Source organism: Lontra canadensis, unplaced genomic scaffold (assembly GCF_010015895.1).
Source record: "Lontra canadensis isolate GAN:19392208 unplaced genomic scaffold, GSC_riverotter_1.0 scaffold1, whole genome shotgun sequence".
NCBI classification, from domain to species: Eukaryota; Metazoa; Chordata; class Mammalia; order Carnivora; family Mustelidae; genus Lontra; species Lontra canadensis.
This window is the reverse complement of record NW_022630995.1, coordinates 130422697-130439424: the sequence shown is the minus strand read 5'-3', so window position 1 is coordinate 130439424 and position 16728 is coordinate 130422697. Positions and strand designations below refer to the sequence as shown.

General features: G+C 37.0%; 1 protein-coding gene across 4 annotated transcripts in view; it reads left to right on the top strand.

Moving 5' to 3' along the window:
* The window catches only part of MARCHF1 (membrane associated ring-CH-type finger 1), an 863493-nt gene that overhangs the window by 711720 nt on the left and 135045 nt on the right, over nucleotides 1–16728 (top strand). For all 4 annotated transcript variants that reach the window (XM_032863636.1, XM_032863628.1, XM_032863619.1 and 1 more), the window contains one exon: nucleotides 2342–2392. In XM_032863636.1, the coding sequence (XP_032719527.1) occupies nucleotides 2342–2392 (51 nt within the window). The remainder of the gene's footprint in view (nucleotides 1–2341; nucleotides 2393–16728) is intronic.

The window sequence follows — 16728 nt, the reverse complement described above, 5'->3', positions numbered from 1 at the left end:
GCAGTGGGGTGCACCCTCTGTCCCATACGGTAACTGGAATAGAAACAAAAGTGAACTTAGCCAGGGGGGGAAAAAAAAAAAAAGTAACCTTCACCTAAGCTCCTTTCTTTCTTGCGGTGCCTAGTCTTTTAGTAGGAGAAAATAGAACCAGTGGATTTCAGGTTAAAAGATATCTTGAAGTACTACATAGTCAAGAAAATGCTTCCTCCCCTTTAGCGTGGGTGTTGCTGCTGAAGAGCATTGGAAATAGCTGCTTACTATAACTTCATGTTGAACTCATTCACAGTTATGGAGGGAACCTGATCCTCCTTGTTTTTATCTCAAAACAAAGTGCTATTTGGTTTGAAAAATTAAGAAATCCGATGCCATATTAAATTTCTATAGTGCTCCTGGGTCCTTGCTGAAACACCTTTCAGTTCTAGTAACTTAACTGTGTTTTCGAATACCATGGAAATACAGAAGACATAACAAAACAACCACTATAACAAAACTCCCCCCAGTCTGTTATATTATGTGACTTATTTACCTCTGTTCACACAGTAGTGTGTCAAAATCCCAAATTTCATTCAGAAGGGAGATGGATTGGTTTTGTTTTCTAGTCTCCAGAAGAGGAGTTGAGATGTCAGGAGAAAAGTACCTCTCTCCATCACCAGAGGAAGCTAATCAAGGAAAAATGTCTGCTGGCAGCATAGACATTAATCTCCAGCGGGATCATGGGCCTGTTATGAGGTGTAACTAATCGCATCGTTGTGACTCATCTTGGTCTGTGATACCACACTGCACAGTGACATCAGTGGTTGTGTGAGATGGATGTTGCATGTAAAGGAAAAAATAGTCTTCAGCTGGAATATGTGCAAGCCTCTGCATGACATGGTGACAGCCGGCAGTAAATGCAGCTCCTGTTTCTCCACAATAACGTTTGCCACCTCCTGTCATCACTGTGTTTCTGGCACAGTCTGGAGCAGTCATCATGGGGCAGCTTCAGACCCGCAGGTTGTTAGAACGGCTTAGCTCTCAAAAATGACCTATGTCAAGATGCTCCATGGTTGTCTACACAGGTCCACTTTGGCACCAAGTCCAGATGCTCAGGAAAGTTTTTAAAAAGAATCCTAAAGTGTTTATATACCACATCTTCTTTATCCATTCATCTGTTGAGGGACATCTGGGCTCTTTCTGTAGTCTGGCTATTGTGGACATTGCTGCTATAAATATTCGGCTGCACATGCCCCTTTGGACCACTATGTTTGTATCTTTAGGGTACCCCTGAAACAAGTAATACATTATATGTTAATTTAAAAAAAGAAATATTATTTATCAGTAAGAATAAATGAACTATCAGCTTAAAAAAAAAGGAATCCTAAAGTATTAATTCAGAGTCTTCACAAACTTTTGGTTTCTGGAACAGTTCTTCCAACATTTTCTCTACAGAAGAAAGGTGTACTGTGATCTCTTGGTACATGTAAAGTGCATGATACACATACATTTTGATGTGTTGGTCAGTTATCCACTAACAGATAACTGGTGGAGTAGAAAAAACCAACCAGATGGGATGAGACAGAAGGCCTCAGACTGGCCCTGGCTTGGGCATGGGGCTGCCATTGCTGGGAAAAGAAGGCCTTTGGGCTCCAAAAGAGGGGTTCCACTCTTTGAGGTCTCTATCTTAAAATTATAAGGCTTTTTAAAAAATGTATCTATTCAAAAGTTTCCTCATGCCTCTTTTCTACTACACTGGAAATCCTTTAAGAGTCAAGAACTAAGGAAATAAATTTTTTTAACTTATTTGAAGTTTTAAATTTTAAAATAATTTTTGAATATCTTTAATTTAAACAGTTGAGTGTTTTAAATTTAAAAGTGTCTTCTGAATGTTTATATTTTAAAAGCAAATTAACAGAAAAGACAATATATTTTAAAGGAGCAGGAGTTAGATGTATGTATGCGCCATGTACCTGGTATGCAATAGTTACTGACAATAGAAACAGAATTTACTTAGAATTTCCTGGTAGCAAAAGTGATAGAGGAAATAATGGACTATATATTCATTTGTTAACTTATTTCAAAAGAACCACATATATTTTTCTAGAGAAATAAACATTTCCTGGTAATAAATACTCCTAGACTGATAAATATACACTGATGCTAATTGAAACATTTTCACAAGGACAATGATATGTACTAGAGAAATAAAATTTGGTAAGACAAATGCCATTCTGTTTAAGCAGTTTGTATATCTATCAATCAGAACAATATGCTAGCATTTAGATGTTGACCTGTGCTGTGCTTTCTTTTCTCCACAGTAAAGACTGTTATATTCTTAATCAGTGTCTCTAATTTTATTTTTCAGAATGACAAATCCCCGGGGCGATCAGCAAGTCGATCAAGTAATATTTCAAAAGTAGGTAAACTATATTACTTAATTGTTTATTGATTTCCATATCTTATGAGTTCAAGTAAATATTTTATAATGTTTAACCTATAATTGTTATCTGTGAGCAGTACACAAATATGGCTTGTTAATAGTTTTAACTATTTTGAGCTTTTGCTGTGATAAGAGGACACGATTTCACACAACAAAATAAGTCATCATTTTTCCTTTTCAGCGCTATATGCAAAAGATAATTTGTTACTTTTAGAATGTCATGCAAAGTATGTTTTTTTTTTCTCTTACTTCAAACATCATGGAGCTGTCACATTCCCAACTTGAAACTGTATCAACACTCATGGTACAATTTCCATAAATTCAGTTTTCTTATAAGTTTGGACTCATCTATGCTCATATTAACCAGTTTTAGAAATAACTTAAGACATTAGTTTAATCATATTTGTTTTATAGAGTCAGTGGATGAAGAAAACAAACTACTCCCTAGACCGTCTATAAATTTAAGCAAAACACCAGAGTGTCAAAAAGATTATGGCATGGCAGAGATAACTCTAGATTTTTATAGTGCCTGGAAATCAAAAATCAAAAGCTATTCTCTAAAATGAGACACAATGCAATGTACAGACTTTGTGTTCAGGGAATGAGAAATCACTTAGAGCCATTTGTCAAATCAGAAAACTATGGACTTCCAAAAATGTAATTCAGACAAAGATGGATTTCCCATGACTGGAACTTGTTCCGTGGGGCCACTCACTTGCCAGCACCCTCCACAGCCCTGAGCTTAATTTTATATATTTTGTAACTTTATATTATTTTCCTTCAAGAGAACCCCCCCAAATAGTTGGCAACTACAGACACTGTAGAACACAGACCCACTTCAAGGTTAGGGAAGTGTTTTGTTTTGTTTTCAGAAACAAAGAACTTCATTACTCATGGAATAATAGCAATAGCCAGAGCATCAGCATCTTCTTTAGCTTGTTCCTGAGGCTGGTTCTTGGGAGACGATGCCAAGATGGCCGGGTGACTCCTCCAAACACAGTGGATTGGTTATAGGAGTGCAACGCTACACAAGAAACTCTCCTATTTTCAGCAGATAGGAAGTATGCCTGTCCCTTGCTCTGTGAGACAACATCTCTGTGTTACAATGCTATGCCTTATAAAAGCATCTTTAAAAAGACAGTCCAGAGCTAAAGCAGGCAATGAATCTGCGAACAAGACGTGCAGAGAGAGAGATGCAAGAGAACCATAGACAATTTCATCTCAGCACATGGGACTGAAGATTTATAATTACATTCAAATCCAAGTGCTTTTGTGGATATTCAAGAGCCAATGTGGTCTAGGACTAATTCTAGAGAAGGAGGATCTGAGTGTCCATTGCTGTGCTGTCACTATTTATGTGACCGTGAGACCGTCACTTAACATCCCTGAGATAGAGTTGTCTCCACTGTGACACGAGGGTGATAGTATCAGTCCCTTGGAAGCTTCCATAAGTAGGTGTAAATTAAAACAATTCCTTGAAAATGTGTGTCATCTTAGTCGTGTCATGAAGAACCTTGCCTGCAACTGAAGAACATTGTCGTCTTTCTAGACTTGAATGTTAATGTCGACCTGGATACTTGCAAACATATCCACAACTCCTTTGTCATGCCAGATACTGTCTCATGATCCAGGGGTACAGTGATATTGCATTTCCAAGCTGATGTTTGAGTTTGGCATAAGGCAGACTGTTAATAACTTTTAGCCTTTTAACTTCTTTGAGAAATAAAGAAGTCAGGAGTGTAGTTTCCCTTCTGTGAGTTCTTCCAGGCTCTGATATGTATTAATTGCATTCCTGTGTGGGAGACAATTAATGACAAAAATGCATTATATTCAGAGGGAAATGAAAAGGTCTCTTTTTAAATAATCTAGTTGCACAATAGCAAAAAAGTCAACTATCAGACACCCATAGAGATAAAAAGATTGCTGTGTGCATGTTTATATTTTAAGCCAATATGACTTTCCTTTTATTCATTCTCAGAATGACAGTCACAAATGCTAAACACGTTGAGTCCTCACTACTTTTTCATGAATTATTAAGTGACAAAATTTTCATTAGGACCATGTAACCTACCGAGTGTGAAATGGTAAAATCTAGCAATATTTGAATCCTTAACTTTTAAAGTGGTGGAGAAAAAAAAAATCAAAGCAGAACCAGGATGCTTTGTCTCTTTAAGTCCTCTGGACTTCATCCCATGAGGCTTTTCCTTTTCCTGATTTTGCTTTGTAACCTTTCACTGTAATAAATCATAGCCGTGATTATGACCATAAGCTTAGTCCTATGAACTTCCTAGAAAAATCACTGAAACTGGATGTGGCCATGGGAACGATTCCCTTCCACATTAGCCAAAAAGTGTAGACAGAAGGCTATGGGAGTTGAGAGAATGATCACTTCCTTTTGGTGAAGACAGGATGTATCCAGAGATGGTTTCTTAGAAGAATATTATATAAACAGGGCCTCGAAGAATGGGGGTGACTTGATTTGTTTAAAAGGATATAAAGCACAAAAAGTGGAAGCTGGAAAACATGGATTATGAAGAGAAAGATACATAACTCATTTTAGGGACCTTTGAGATGGAACTTTGAATAATAGGATATACTCTCTTTAGTCACAACATGCAAGTGTTAGCTGTCTTGATAACACAGGGATGGATTTAGAACCCATCAAGATCCTCAAGGCTTTTTTTTTTAGTAAATACGTATGAAACTGAACATTATGATTTTTGCTCTTCAGGATTGTATAAACATGATCCCGCAGTTGTGAATATGAAATATCCAAGGATGGGATAAATAACAAATATCAAATTGCTAATGAACATTAAAAATGTTCTCGTGGTCTTTATCTCTGAATCTTTTTATCCTGTGTTATTTAATTGTAATTATACCTTGCATGTTATATTTCCAGTTTTCTGGCCATTCCAGAATTTTTTCTTAGTTTATCTTTCTAGTTTGTTTTAGGAGATATAAGACAGACCTGTGACTTTATTTTTTCTTATTCTAATAGGATTTGTGTGCATTAGATATGTTAAAGTTGAGTCAAAAGCTACAGAGAAGCTATATAGGTTTAAAACAATGTATGTGAGACTGTCAAAATATCTTCAGTGTGAACAAAGCGGCATTCCTTTATCCACACTTACTTTTTTTGTTTGTTTTTTTGAAAAGCTGCTTTTGATATTAATGCTGGTTGCTGCTTTTTAACACACCCACGGCGCCCAAATAGGTTCCTCAAGATGTAAAATTAGCCAAATTTGGCCTTTCTTTTATTTCTTCTAGGGTGAGGAATCATTATATTCAACTAGCAACAACGTATTACATATTTCACAAGAAAAAACATTCAAAAGCAAACTGTCAAAAGGAAAGAAAGCCTTGTACTTTAATTTCAAATCAACATCTAGAATTTTCTTTTAAATAAAACACTTGGAGGCTTTTTGGTCTATGTGGGAAGCAGCTCACAAAATCTAATCTACTTATGAAGATAAACTCAAATGCCACCACATTAACAAAATATTTCAGTTAGTTTCTATCACTTCCTGTTATGTTCTCTAGACTTCATTTACTTGAGAAAGGTTCATTGAAATTGTTCTGTTGGTCTTTTCCTAGAAATACCATAGAGAATGTTAGGTAAAGATGGTTATGTGGTGTATAAAATAATATCCCTAAGGCTTCCTCCTCTCTTGTTCATGGACCCTAGTTTATTCTGCAGTAAATGAAGATCCATGGCAGGGTCAATACAATTTATTCAACAAATATTTTTTATGGATATATTGTGTACAAGTCATTATATAAGTCACGGCATTTTAAATAGATCTTTTATTTTAATCAAATACATGCTTTGATTTTGCTTTTGTAAATCTTTATCTCTCTATATTTTGCCAGATTTGCCTTTCTAAAATTTCAATGTATTTTCCACCAAGGTTAAGGTGAAAGTGTTTCCTAAATGGAAAATGTATTGGGAATTCTTTCAGCTGACCCTGAGCCATACATTTGCCTCTCTGAACAGGTGTTTAATGTTCTGACTTATTTAGATATCCATTTTGGTTTGTTTATACAGGGGACCTATAAATCAGTCATGCCCTCAGACTACATACCTTTAGTGGGTAAGTTTGATAGATAAAATGGGATGTATACTTAGGAAACAACTGGAAATGAGGTAAACTAATTTGAGAACTGTCATAGAGCCTGAGTCAAGGTCTGTCCTGAGACCAAACCTAAGTAAATGAGTATAAATTTAGTTGAATTGGTAAAAAGAATGGTGGAAGATAAAGAAAACCTGAAACCTTATATCCTGAAGCTTTTCCTTTATATACATTGACTCCTTAGGTCATCTCATCTAATCTCGTGACTATATAGAATCAATATGCCAACAACTCTCAAATAGATACTTCTTGCCCAGATGTCTGCTGTGAATTCCAGACCCAAATATCCTACTTAAACTTTCATGTCAGTGTGTAATAGGAATCTGTCTTAGGTCAGATTGCCAAGAAATAGATTCAAAAATGAGATTTTTTTTTTTTTTTGCAATATTTTACTATGGAGAAACCCTAGAAACTTAGGAGCAGCTATCAGAGGAGTGGGAGAAGTAAGACAGGGAAAAAAGAGGAAGTCAAGAAAATTTCCCCTGATCCTGCAAGGAGACCCTGCAGTATAAAATGAACTGAAAGCTGTTCCCACCTGAGGCATGAGAATAAGACTTACATCTTCCCATACCAACCATTCTCTAGCTCAAGGGCTCCTTGAGCGAGGGTACCTTCCAGGCATTTTGACTCCGTCACATGCAGGTATAACTGTCTAAGAAGCCGAGGGCATTTCTCCAAAGAGAGAATCACAGTTTCAGGACTTCAGGCACAAAACTGCCCAGAAGCTGAAAGAGGCCAGGCTGGATTCTGGTGGAATGCTGAGAGCATCTGCTGTGGCCCATCAGCTGCACTGCTCAGATCCACATAAACTCATTCCATCCTGTCATGGATACTTATAGATGATGATTGGTCATAATTTCTGAGGGAAAAAAATGGAAGGCATGGATTAGTAGAACAGGCTCTTGCTTTGGAGTTGCCAAAGCCATAGCTAATCCACCATCTTCTCCTACCACTCATTCCAAATATCCCTCCTTCTTAATGATCTGATCTCTCAGGCCAGGTGGCTTGCTGGGGAAGTGTCTCTGACCTCCAGTCTTGATTGCTGTGCTTTTAATGGGATATGGTTGCTGTAATCAAACATTTGAAGTTAATCCAGGACATGGCTGAGTAAAAAAATGCTGCAGTGGATCCCCCAAGTTTTAAAATATGCCTTGCTTCATCACACTACTGGGTATTTACCCTAAAGATACAAATGTAGTGATCTGAAGGGGCACGTGCACCCGAATGTTTATAGCAGCAATGTCCACAATAGCCAAACTATGGAAAGAACCTAGATGTCCATCAACAGATATAAAGAAGAAGTGGTATATATACACAATGGAATACTATGCAGCCATCAAAAGAAATGAAATCTTGCCATTTGTGACAACATGGGTGGAACTAGAGGGTATTATGCTTAGCAAAATAAGTCAATCAGAGAAAGACAATTATCATATGATCTCCCTGATATGAGGAAGTTGAGAGGCAAAGTGGGGGCCTTGGGGGCTAAGGAAGTTAAAAATGAAACAAGATGGGATTGGGAGGGAGAGAAACCATAAAAGACTTAATCTCACAAAAGCAACTGAGGGTTGCTGGGGGGAGGGGGGAGGGAGAGGGTGGTTCAGTTATGGACATTAGGGAAGGTATGTCCTGTGATGAATGCTGCAAAATGTGTAAACCTGGCGATTCACAGACCTGTACCCCTGGGGCTAATAATACATTTTATGTTAATAAAAAATAAAAAATTTTAAAAATAATAATAAAATATGTCTTGCCTCTTCATCATGTAGCAGCAACCCTCCCTCCTCATATCAGACAAGGGCCAATTGTTCAGTGAGTGGTTGCTCTGCTTACTAGACAATATAACTTATGTTATCAAGTTCATGAGGGAGAGCTCCAGTCACATGGTCAGCTGATGGCCATGGAGGTCAGGCCTTTGGTCTTTCTAGAGCCAAGTAACATGCCAGGAGCTACTTTCCATGAAGAGAACTCTGCTGCAATAAGATGGCCTTGATCTAGAACACTAAGGTTTTCACAGCAATTTTCCATTCAGGGCTTGATGGAGAACCCGCACTATGTTCTTATTTACCATGGTACCTCTAATATTATAGGATTTACTACTTATTATGACTCTGGCTTCGAGGTTACTTACACTAAAGGCAAAACTGCAGAAACTTCTCTCATTCTTGACCCATCTCAACGTTGGTAGCCTTCTGAGTCATCTGATAAAGGATTTAAGCATTATTGCAAAGTGTGGTCTTTGTCATCTCTAAAACCCAAGCACTCCTACTAAGCACGCTGGGTCTTTCTTGCAAAATTTGTCCTTCACTCTGAGTGGAATGTATGGACAGGCACAACACAGCGGAAACCCTACAATTTTCACTGCTTAAGCCTGCTCCTGTATGCTCGTAGGATTTTTCTCCTGTGCTCTAGAAAACACTTGTCAGAATAAGGCATTCAGATTATTGGCCTTAACTGCTCATTAGAGCTGATTAACATGGTACCAGCATACAGTAAACTAATACCGATGTTTGACCATTGTCAATCGATCTTGTGACAAATCCCTGGGGCAGGGCCAGGAATGTATACTGATGTCCATATCAGGTGAACGCAAGCTGCCTTTGATCCAGCCTTGATTCATTTGTGATGAATATTAAAAAGACCACATTATTGGACCAGTAGCTTCATACTACACGACAAACCTCCACACAACACTGTGCTGATCCGCTCTAATAATGATGACAGTACACAAGGCACAGTAGCTGCAATTAGAGCTCCTGCCTGGTTCCATTTGCCATTGTCTACTGTCATTTGCCTGCCCTACAGGTTTCTATTTCAGGGAACAGCCTGAGAAATTAAAGGGTGACACAATAGAAACAATCACCCTTATATCCTTTCAAGCCTGTTTTTCCCACAACAGCCAAAATGATTCTTTGCAAGTATAAATCAGATAGTGTCTTGCTCCTGTTTAAACCCTCCAGTGGTTTCCTGTATCACTCAGAGTAAAAATAATAAATCCTTACATTGGCCAAGGAGCCCTAACAGAGCCCTGCACTATCTAATTGTATTTCTTATCACTCTCCCGCCGGAGTCACTGAGCTCCAGACACACTGACCTGATGTTGTTCCTCAAACACAAGGTTTTGCTGTGGGGCATTCACCCTCCACGCTCCTGCTGCTCAAAGTGCTCATTCCTTGGATAGCTGCATGATCAGCTGCCTGCATTGTTTTACATGTCTACTTAGACACCATCTTGTCAGTGAGGACATATCTCCTTTCCTGCTGTATTTTTAAGGATTTTATTATAATCTATAATTTTTATATTTTCCTATGTGTCTAATTTAAGCTCTAAGAGAATAAGAACTTTGTTTCTTTATTCAATGCTGCTTCCTCAGCGCCTAGAAAATTGACTAGTAAGCAGAATACCCTCAGTAAGTACGTGTCAAATGAATGAATAGAGACAGTTTTTTGTTGTTGTTGTTGTTGTTAGCTTTAAAACGTATGCTCTTAACATGGAATGTGTAGATGGATACATAGAGCAGAGATCCTTGGATAGGCTAGTGCATGAACATGTTACCAGTACACACAAAGTAGATAGAACATCTGAGTGTTTACCGTAGATACAATGGAGCCCATCCAAATGTGCAATACTAGCCACCCTCCCTCAGCTTCTTTGAATGTTTTCAGATCATTCACCAGCTGTCTTGCTCTTCAGAGATTTTTTTCCAAGTCAAGTGGTGGCCTTTGACCCTCTATATATAACACACAAGAAATTTTTCCTATTTTTTTTAATTTAAATTCATTTAGCCAACATATGGTACATCATTTGTTTTTGGTGTAGTTTCAATGATTCCTTAGTCGTGTATAACACCCTGTGCTCATCATGTCATGTGCCCTCCTCACATGAGCATTTTTTAAAACCACACTTTAATAAGGTGCATCTATTGCAGAAGAGGTAATGAATAATCATGTGGAAAGGATCTCTTACCAAGTGAATTTCAGCCAGCCTGTGTCCTGAGTCTCTCTGCCCCCACCCCCCGACCCCACCCTTTCCCATTACTGAGCCAAGGCCCATTAACAGAGGAGCCATGTTGTCAGAGAAGGAGGCTGTGCATGAACAACTATACCATGGTCTCTTCCCTACCCGGGGTGAATAAGCACTCTACCACTGAATGAATACTTAACTTGTCAGAAGCAGAGACTGATGTACAATCCCCCGAATTAGTAGCATTTATGGAGAAGACCATCCAGCCACTTGATAGCCGCTCGATTGCATCAGCTGCCTTCCAGTTTGGGCTTGTCTCACGTGTAGGACTGGGATGAGGGTGAAGTAAGTGAAGCATGAGGCACAGACACAAAATTTAAAGGAGTACAAAAAAACTCTGCAATCAAGATAAACTTGAATGCAATACTTTAGGAATCAAATATCCTGCAAAAACTCCATGATAAATAAAATAACAACACTTTAAATAAAAACAGGATCAGTGTTATGTTAGGCCATGTGCAGCCAGAGGCAAAAGAAAAAATCCATAATACTGGTTTTGCATTTATTGAAACTTTTCATATTTGTTCATCATAGGTCTTTTGCACTAATTTTTTTTAAGTATTGCTTTCAATGTTTTTTCTCTTGCTTACTGAATTTTTTGGTGCTCTCTTAAATTATGAGCCCAAGGCAAGCGCCTCACTCTTCCTTCACTCTCTTCTCAGCTCTCTACCTATCTACACTGAACTTATTTGCAATTATATAAAATTTAAAAATAATTTCTACAGTTGCACTGGCCACATTCAAGTGCTCAATAGTTACAAGTGGTTAGTACTTACCATATTGTACAACATAGAATGTTCCCATCCTCACAGAGCATTTGATCAGACACTGCTGCTGTAGAAAAGATGCTAAAGTCCTCTCTGAAAAGAAATAAGGGAATGTTACTTGGATGTTTTCAAAACACCTAGAAAAGTAATCCCAATCTGGACCAGATGCAATACTACCTAAAATGTCAATTTGCAAGTTCTTCAATCCAGATTCCTGGCAAGTCAGCTTTGCTTGACTTAAGGAAATATTTTCATAACAAGAAATATTGAAGATTAGGAACTATTGATCATGAATGAGCCCCAGGAATTAATGATACAGCTTTAATTGTTGTGACTGTGATTCTGTAGTAATGTGGGAACTTGTTTTTCCAGACCAGATCATAAAACAAAGGTGTGCCAGTATTTGGTTCCCATAATAATTCTGAATGGAAATGAATAACGTGTGGTTTTGTGGTGCTGGGGTGAGAATCATCTCCCACCACTGATCAACTGTGAGCAGAACAAAAAGCAACCTTGCAGTGGTAGTTTCTTTTCCAATGAAAAAGTTTTATTTTAAATGAGGATGATTGCATTTAATTTAATTCTAATTTTTACAGGTACTCATATATTTCAGTGTAATGAATCTCTGATGATTAGAGAGAAATTAGAGATTAGAAATAAAAGCATACATTTAAAGTCTAACTAGGCATGAAATGTGGAATGTTGGGGGCTGGGGATAGAAGATGGTATAAGTAAGAGAAATGAATGCTGTCTATTGATACTCTAAGCAGTCATAACTTCTTCCCTCTGGATTTCCTCAACTAAACATTTAATACAAGAAAAATTTATCTGAAGCCAAACTGGTGTTTCTTTGAGTATCTTTAATGTCCATAAACTATACAAAATTTCTTTAAATTTACATTATCTAAAATGGTAGTTTGATGGTTGCACCCTTGAATTTTTCACCTATGATTTTATTTTAGGAAATAATTCAACTGTATAGGTTTCCCCATTCCTAACAAAAGCTACATTTAGTGCCAGCAATTCTAAAGTTTGATCAGTGAAGGAATTGGAGATATTATAGTTCAAATACTACAAGTAAATAAGAGAAAATTGTTTAAATCATTGAAAACCAAAGAAGTCAAGAGTTTTTGATCATCTTTAACCTATTTACACAAAAGGTGGTATGTTTTCCATAGGATTACACCAACATCTCTCACTGCTTCTCTCCTTTTCTGTTATCTCTTGTATTATTAGATAGTAGTTGTCTTTTTAATTATTTTTAATGGCCTTGGCTCTTTTTCTCTTTTGTTCCGTTACAATTAAATCCCGGGGTTTCTTTTTGCTTCTCCCAGCACCATTTTACTTGGTTACTTGCTACCATTTGTTTCCTTTCAGTGTCCTTCATCATCCCCTATTTTTGAGCCCTTTCCATGTATCCTACAGTGAATTGAATGTTGGCAGCTGTGCTGTTAATGTAATTAATGTGCATAGTCAATTTGGATTGACTAGGCCAAATAAATCTACTTTGAGACTTAAACGATCCAATTTGGCTGTCTTTCTTGATCAGATTAGCTGGGTAATTGTCAAACCTCTATCCCACTAATTACTGCAGAGATACGTAATGTTTTCCCTCATTTGATTCACATTTCATTGAAATTTACAATCAAAACTTTATGAAGGAATAGTGACATATAAATAGCACCAGTTTAAGATGAAATTCAATAACCACTTGCATCGTTTCATCTCATCTTTGTATTGAAGTAAGGAAAGGGAAAAGTTATAAGAAAACATTTTTCTTGCTGCCACTAAAGAAAAGATGAATGACAGGAGCTTTATATCCATAAACTCATAAACATCATACTTCCCCTCACAACAGACCGACACTCTCAGACATAGTAACTTTTTTATTTTTACCTTTAAAAAGGAAAGTAGAGGGGTGCCTGGGTGGCTCAGTGGGTTAAAGCCTCTGCCTTCAGCTCAGGTCATGATCCCAGTCGAGCCCCCGCATCGGGCTCTCTGCTCAGCGGGGAGCCTGCTTCCCTTCCTCTCTCTCTGCCGTTTCTCTGCCTCCTTGTGATCTCTCTCTGTCAAATAAATAAATAAAATCTTTTAAAAAAATAAATAAAAAAATAAAAATGAAAGTAGACCAATTAATTACTCTTTGGTTTGCCGTAGGCCTTCAGTCCGCCAGAAGGAAAACTACAATAAACTAGTATTTTATTTATGTACACAGCAAACGTATCTTTTGTTCTTTTTTTGTGATAGGTGAAAAAAACATAGGTTCTTACCTCTTATGACATACATTGAACCTGAGAGGCTATTAGGTAACCCAATGATTACTGTCCCATGTAAAGTGCTATTTGATTCCTCAACTTGGCATTTCTACTATGTCAAGATGATTTTGTTTGAAGTAAGAAAAACAGAATACTAAGATTACTTTTTGTGCCTGCCCATCCTAAAAACTAGACAAAACATATACACCAGAAAGCTAACAAATTTGCAGGTCTCTAGTCCGTGTGCTGCAGAATAAATTTTACATGGTTGGGAAAGACTTCTAATGGAAGAATTTGGTTTTGTGAAAACATCTGTTCTGAGAAGAGAAGTAGATGGCTAAAAGTAGTAAAAATAGTAATTATTGAATGGTTCTGCAAATAATTCATTTGAAGAAAAAGTACTCATAGTTTTTTTACAGTGAATTTTAATGACAGATTTATTCTGTACATGACCATACACTATATAAAAGAGCATTTTTATTATGTCACCTGAGTCTTTGACTTGCTTTTGTCCCCTAAATAGATAAATACAATGACAATACAGCTCAAATTTATTGAAAATCTGTGTGTTAAATACTGAGGTCAACGTTTAACCCAGGAGATGTAGTATTTAGAAAGTCAGACCTTATGACAGAGATAGTTTAGTGAGTATATATATTCCGGGTATTTAAAGGAAATTTTAAGAAAAATATTAACAGAAATGTGGCCCATCCATCCATCTCTCCACCTGCTTTATTCCCTACATGTTCATTCACCCAGATGTGAATCCAAATGAGGAATAGAACAACATGTACTTTATACACAAGTCTTTCTGTCCAAGTATGAAGACAAGCTTTGCTTACTACTTAATACATAGTAAAATTATGTTTTTTTTAACATAATGATGAATTATTGAACACTACATCTGAAACTAATGATGTACTACATGTTGGTTAATTGAATTAAATAAATAAATAAATAAATAAATAAAATTATATCTGAGGTAGAAAATTATTTTATATTGAAAATTATTTTTATTAGTACAATGCAAGATTGGGCTTTAAACTTCCGGAGGTGAACCTTTAGTATGTCTTATTAATATTAATCAGGATTAGTGAGCATTTGCTAGGTGTCATTTCTTAAGGACCTACGATGTGTCAAGCATCCTAATTGGTCTTATACGTCTATTATCACTAACCCAGAGGGGAACCTTTTTAGATGGGTTTACAATTTAAAGATTTTCTAATCTTAAGTCTTAGATTAAGCAATTTACCCTAACTCTCAAAACAAGTTAGGGGCAGCACCTGGATTTTTAACCTAGGTGTTATACTCACAAAGTTACTTATCCACTATCTAATGTGCCAGACTACTCCCACTGTCATCTCCAACTTGTCTTTAGTGTGAATGGCCATCACAGACTGTGTAGGACTCACCCTATGGAAGAAAGGGAAGTGATTTCAAAAATAATTGGATAATTGATGTGGTCATATTAAGAAAAGATTTGAGGTGCCTTCTTTTGGTAGAGAGTAGAAAGCCACTGAGGTTTCTTGGGAAGGGGAAAGACATACTAAAAATGGCATTTTAAAAAATGAATTGTAAGCCTGTCACATGTTGTATTTAAAACGTATGCATAATCTAACCTTAGAAAAGTTTTGAACACAAATACTGAATGCTGGTTAATGATATGCATTCTGAATTTTGTTCTATTATTTAGGAATGAATTATTTAGGAATGAAGTGTACTTCTGTGTGCAACTCACTTTGATATGAATCACAAAAATAAGAAGATTTGTGCATGGATGATATATGATAACATAGAATTAGCAATATGTTAGAAATCTGGGTATTGATATACTTGTGTTACTGCATAATCCTTTGCTTTGATGTATATTTGAAAATTTTCATAAGATGCTAGGAAAAACTGAAATAGCCATATCAATATGTAGGGTAGATTGGAGGAGCATAGAGTAACGTTCAGCGATATTATAGTAAACTGGATATGCACTGTTGAGTACCTGGAGAAGTTAGTGAAAATGGCAAAGTAGTATTGATCACGATTAATATTTAACATAAAGAAATGAGTTACGTTTAACAAAACTGGAAATAAGGGATTAAAAAAAAAAAAAGATGAATCTTATTGAGAGATTCCAGGCTGTTAAAAGAACAAATGGGGGTGTTTTCATAATCTGACATTAAAGTCCTTGATGTGATAGGTACCCAAAAGCTGCCTTTCCTTTGAGGCACTTCTGTAGCAGGTTTTTTTGGGAGACTTCCCAAACTCGAATTCTCCGTGACATTGGCAACATACTTTGTAACTGATACCTTGTGATTACTCTAAAGCTCATTTTACTGAATACACGATAAATATCCCATGCCACATGCTCTTCCTACAATGTGACATTCACATTCCTCTAACAAAGAAGGATCTACGTTCCCTCCTCTTAAAACTAGGTGTACCTTCATCGTTCCTTCAACCTGTTAAACATGGCAGAAGTGATACTATGTGTTTTTTAAGGCTAGGTCATAAGCGTCTGCTTAGTCCTTTCTCTCTCATGACACACTCATTAAGAGCCCTGACATGATGATGTAAGAATACTGGTTGTCCTGAAGCTACCGTGCTAGAAAGTGCACATAGAGGGTTCATATAGCGATAGAGATGCCTAAGGAGCCTCAGCTGTTCTGGCTTCCAGTGGTTGGAGTCTTCCCAATGCTGGTGGCAGAGGAGTGAGTGAATGAGCCTCCATGTGATTCTGCCCCCAGGCTTAGACTCCCCAGTTTTCACCAAGTGAAACAAAGAGAGTTTTCTTGTTGATCACTGTCAAGATTACAGATTTGTGAGCTAAACAAATTTCATCATTTTAAACTACTACATTTAGGGATAATTTGTTACTAAGCCGTCATAAGCCGTACACACAGACTTTTTCCATTAAGTTCACTTTGTCCTAGCTGGAAGACCTGATTTCTTTTAAGACTACTTATGGCCCAAAAGAAACATGAATTCTTGCTCCTTAGCCGTGAAAATACCTCTTATTCTAACTAGTTTTCTCTCCCCACTCTGCAGTAGCACCCAGATTCAGTTAATCTCTTTGAATTTTTGTCGGTGAAACAGACAGTAATCTTTATAGCTTCCAAAATCTGGACAATAAATATCAAACT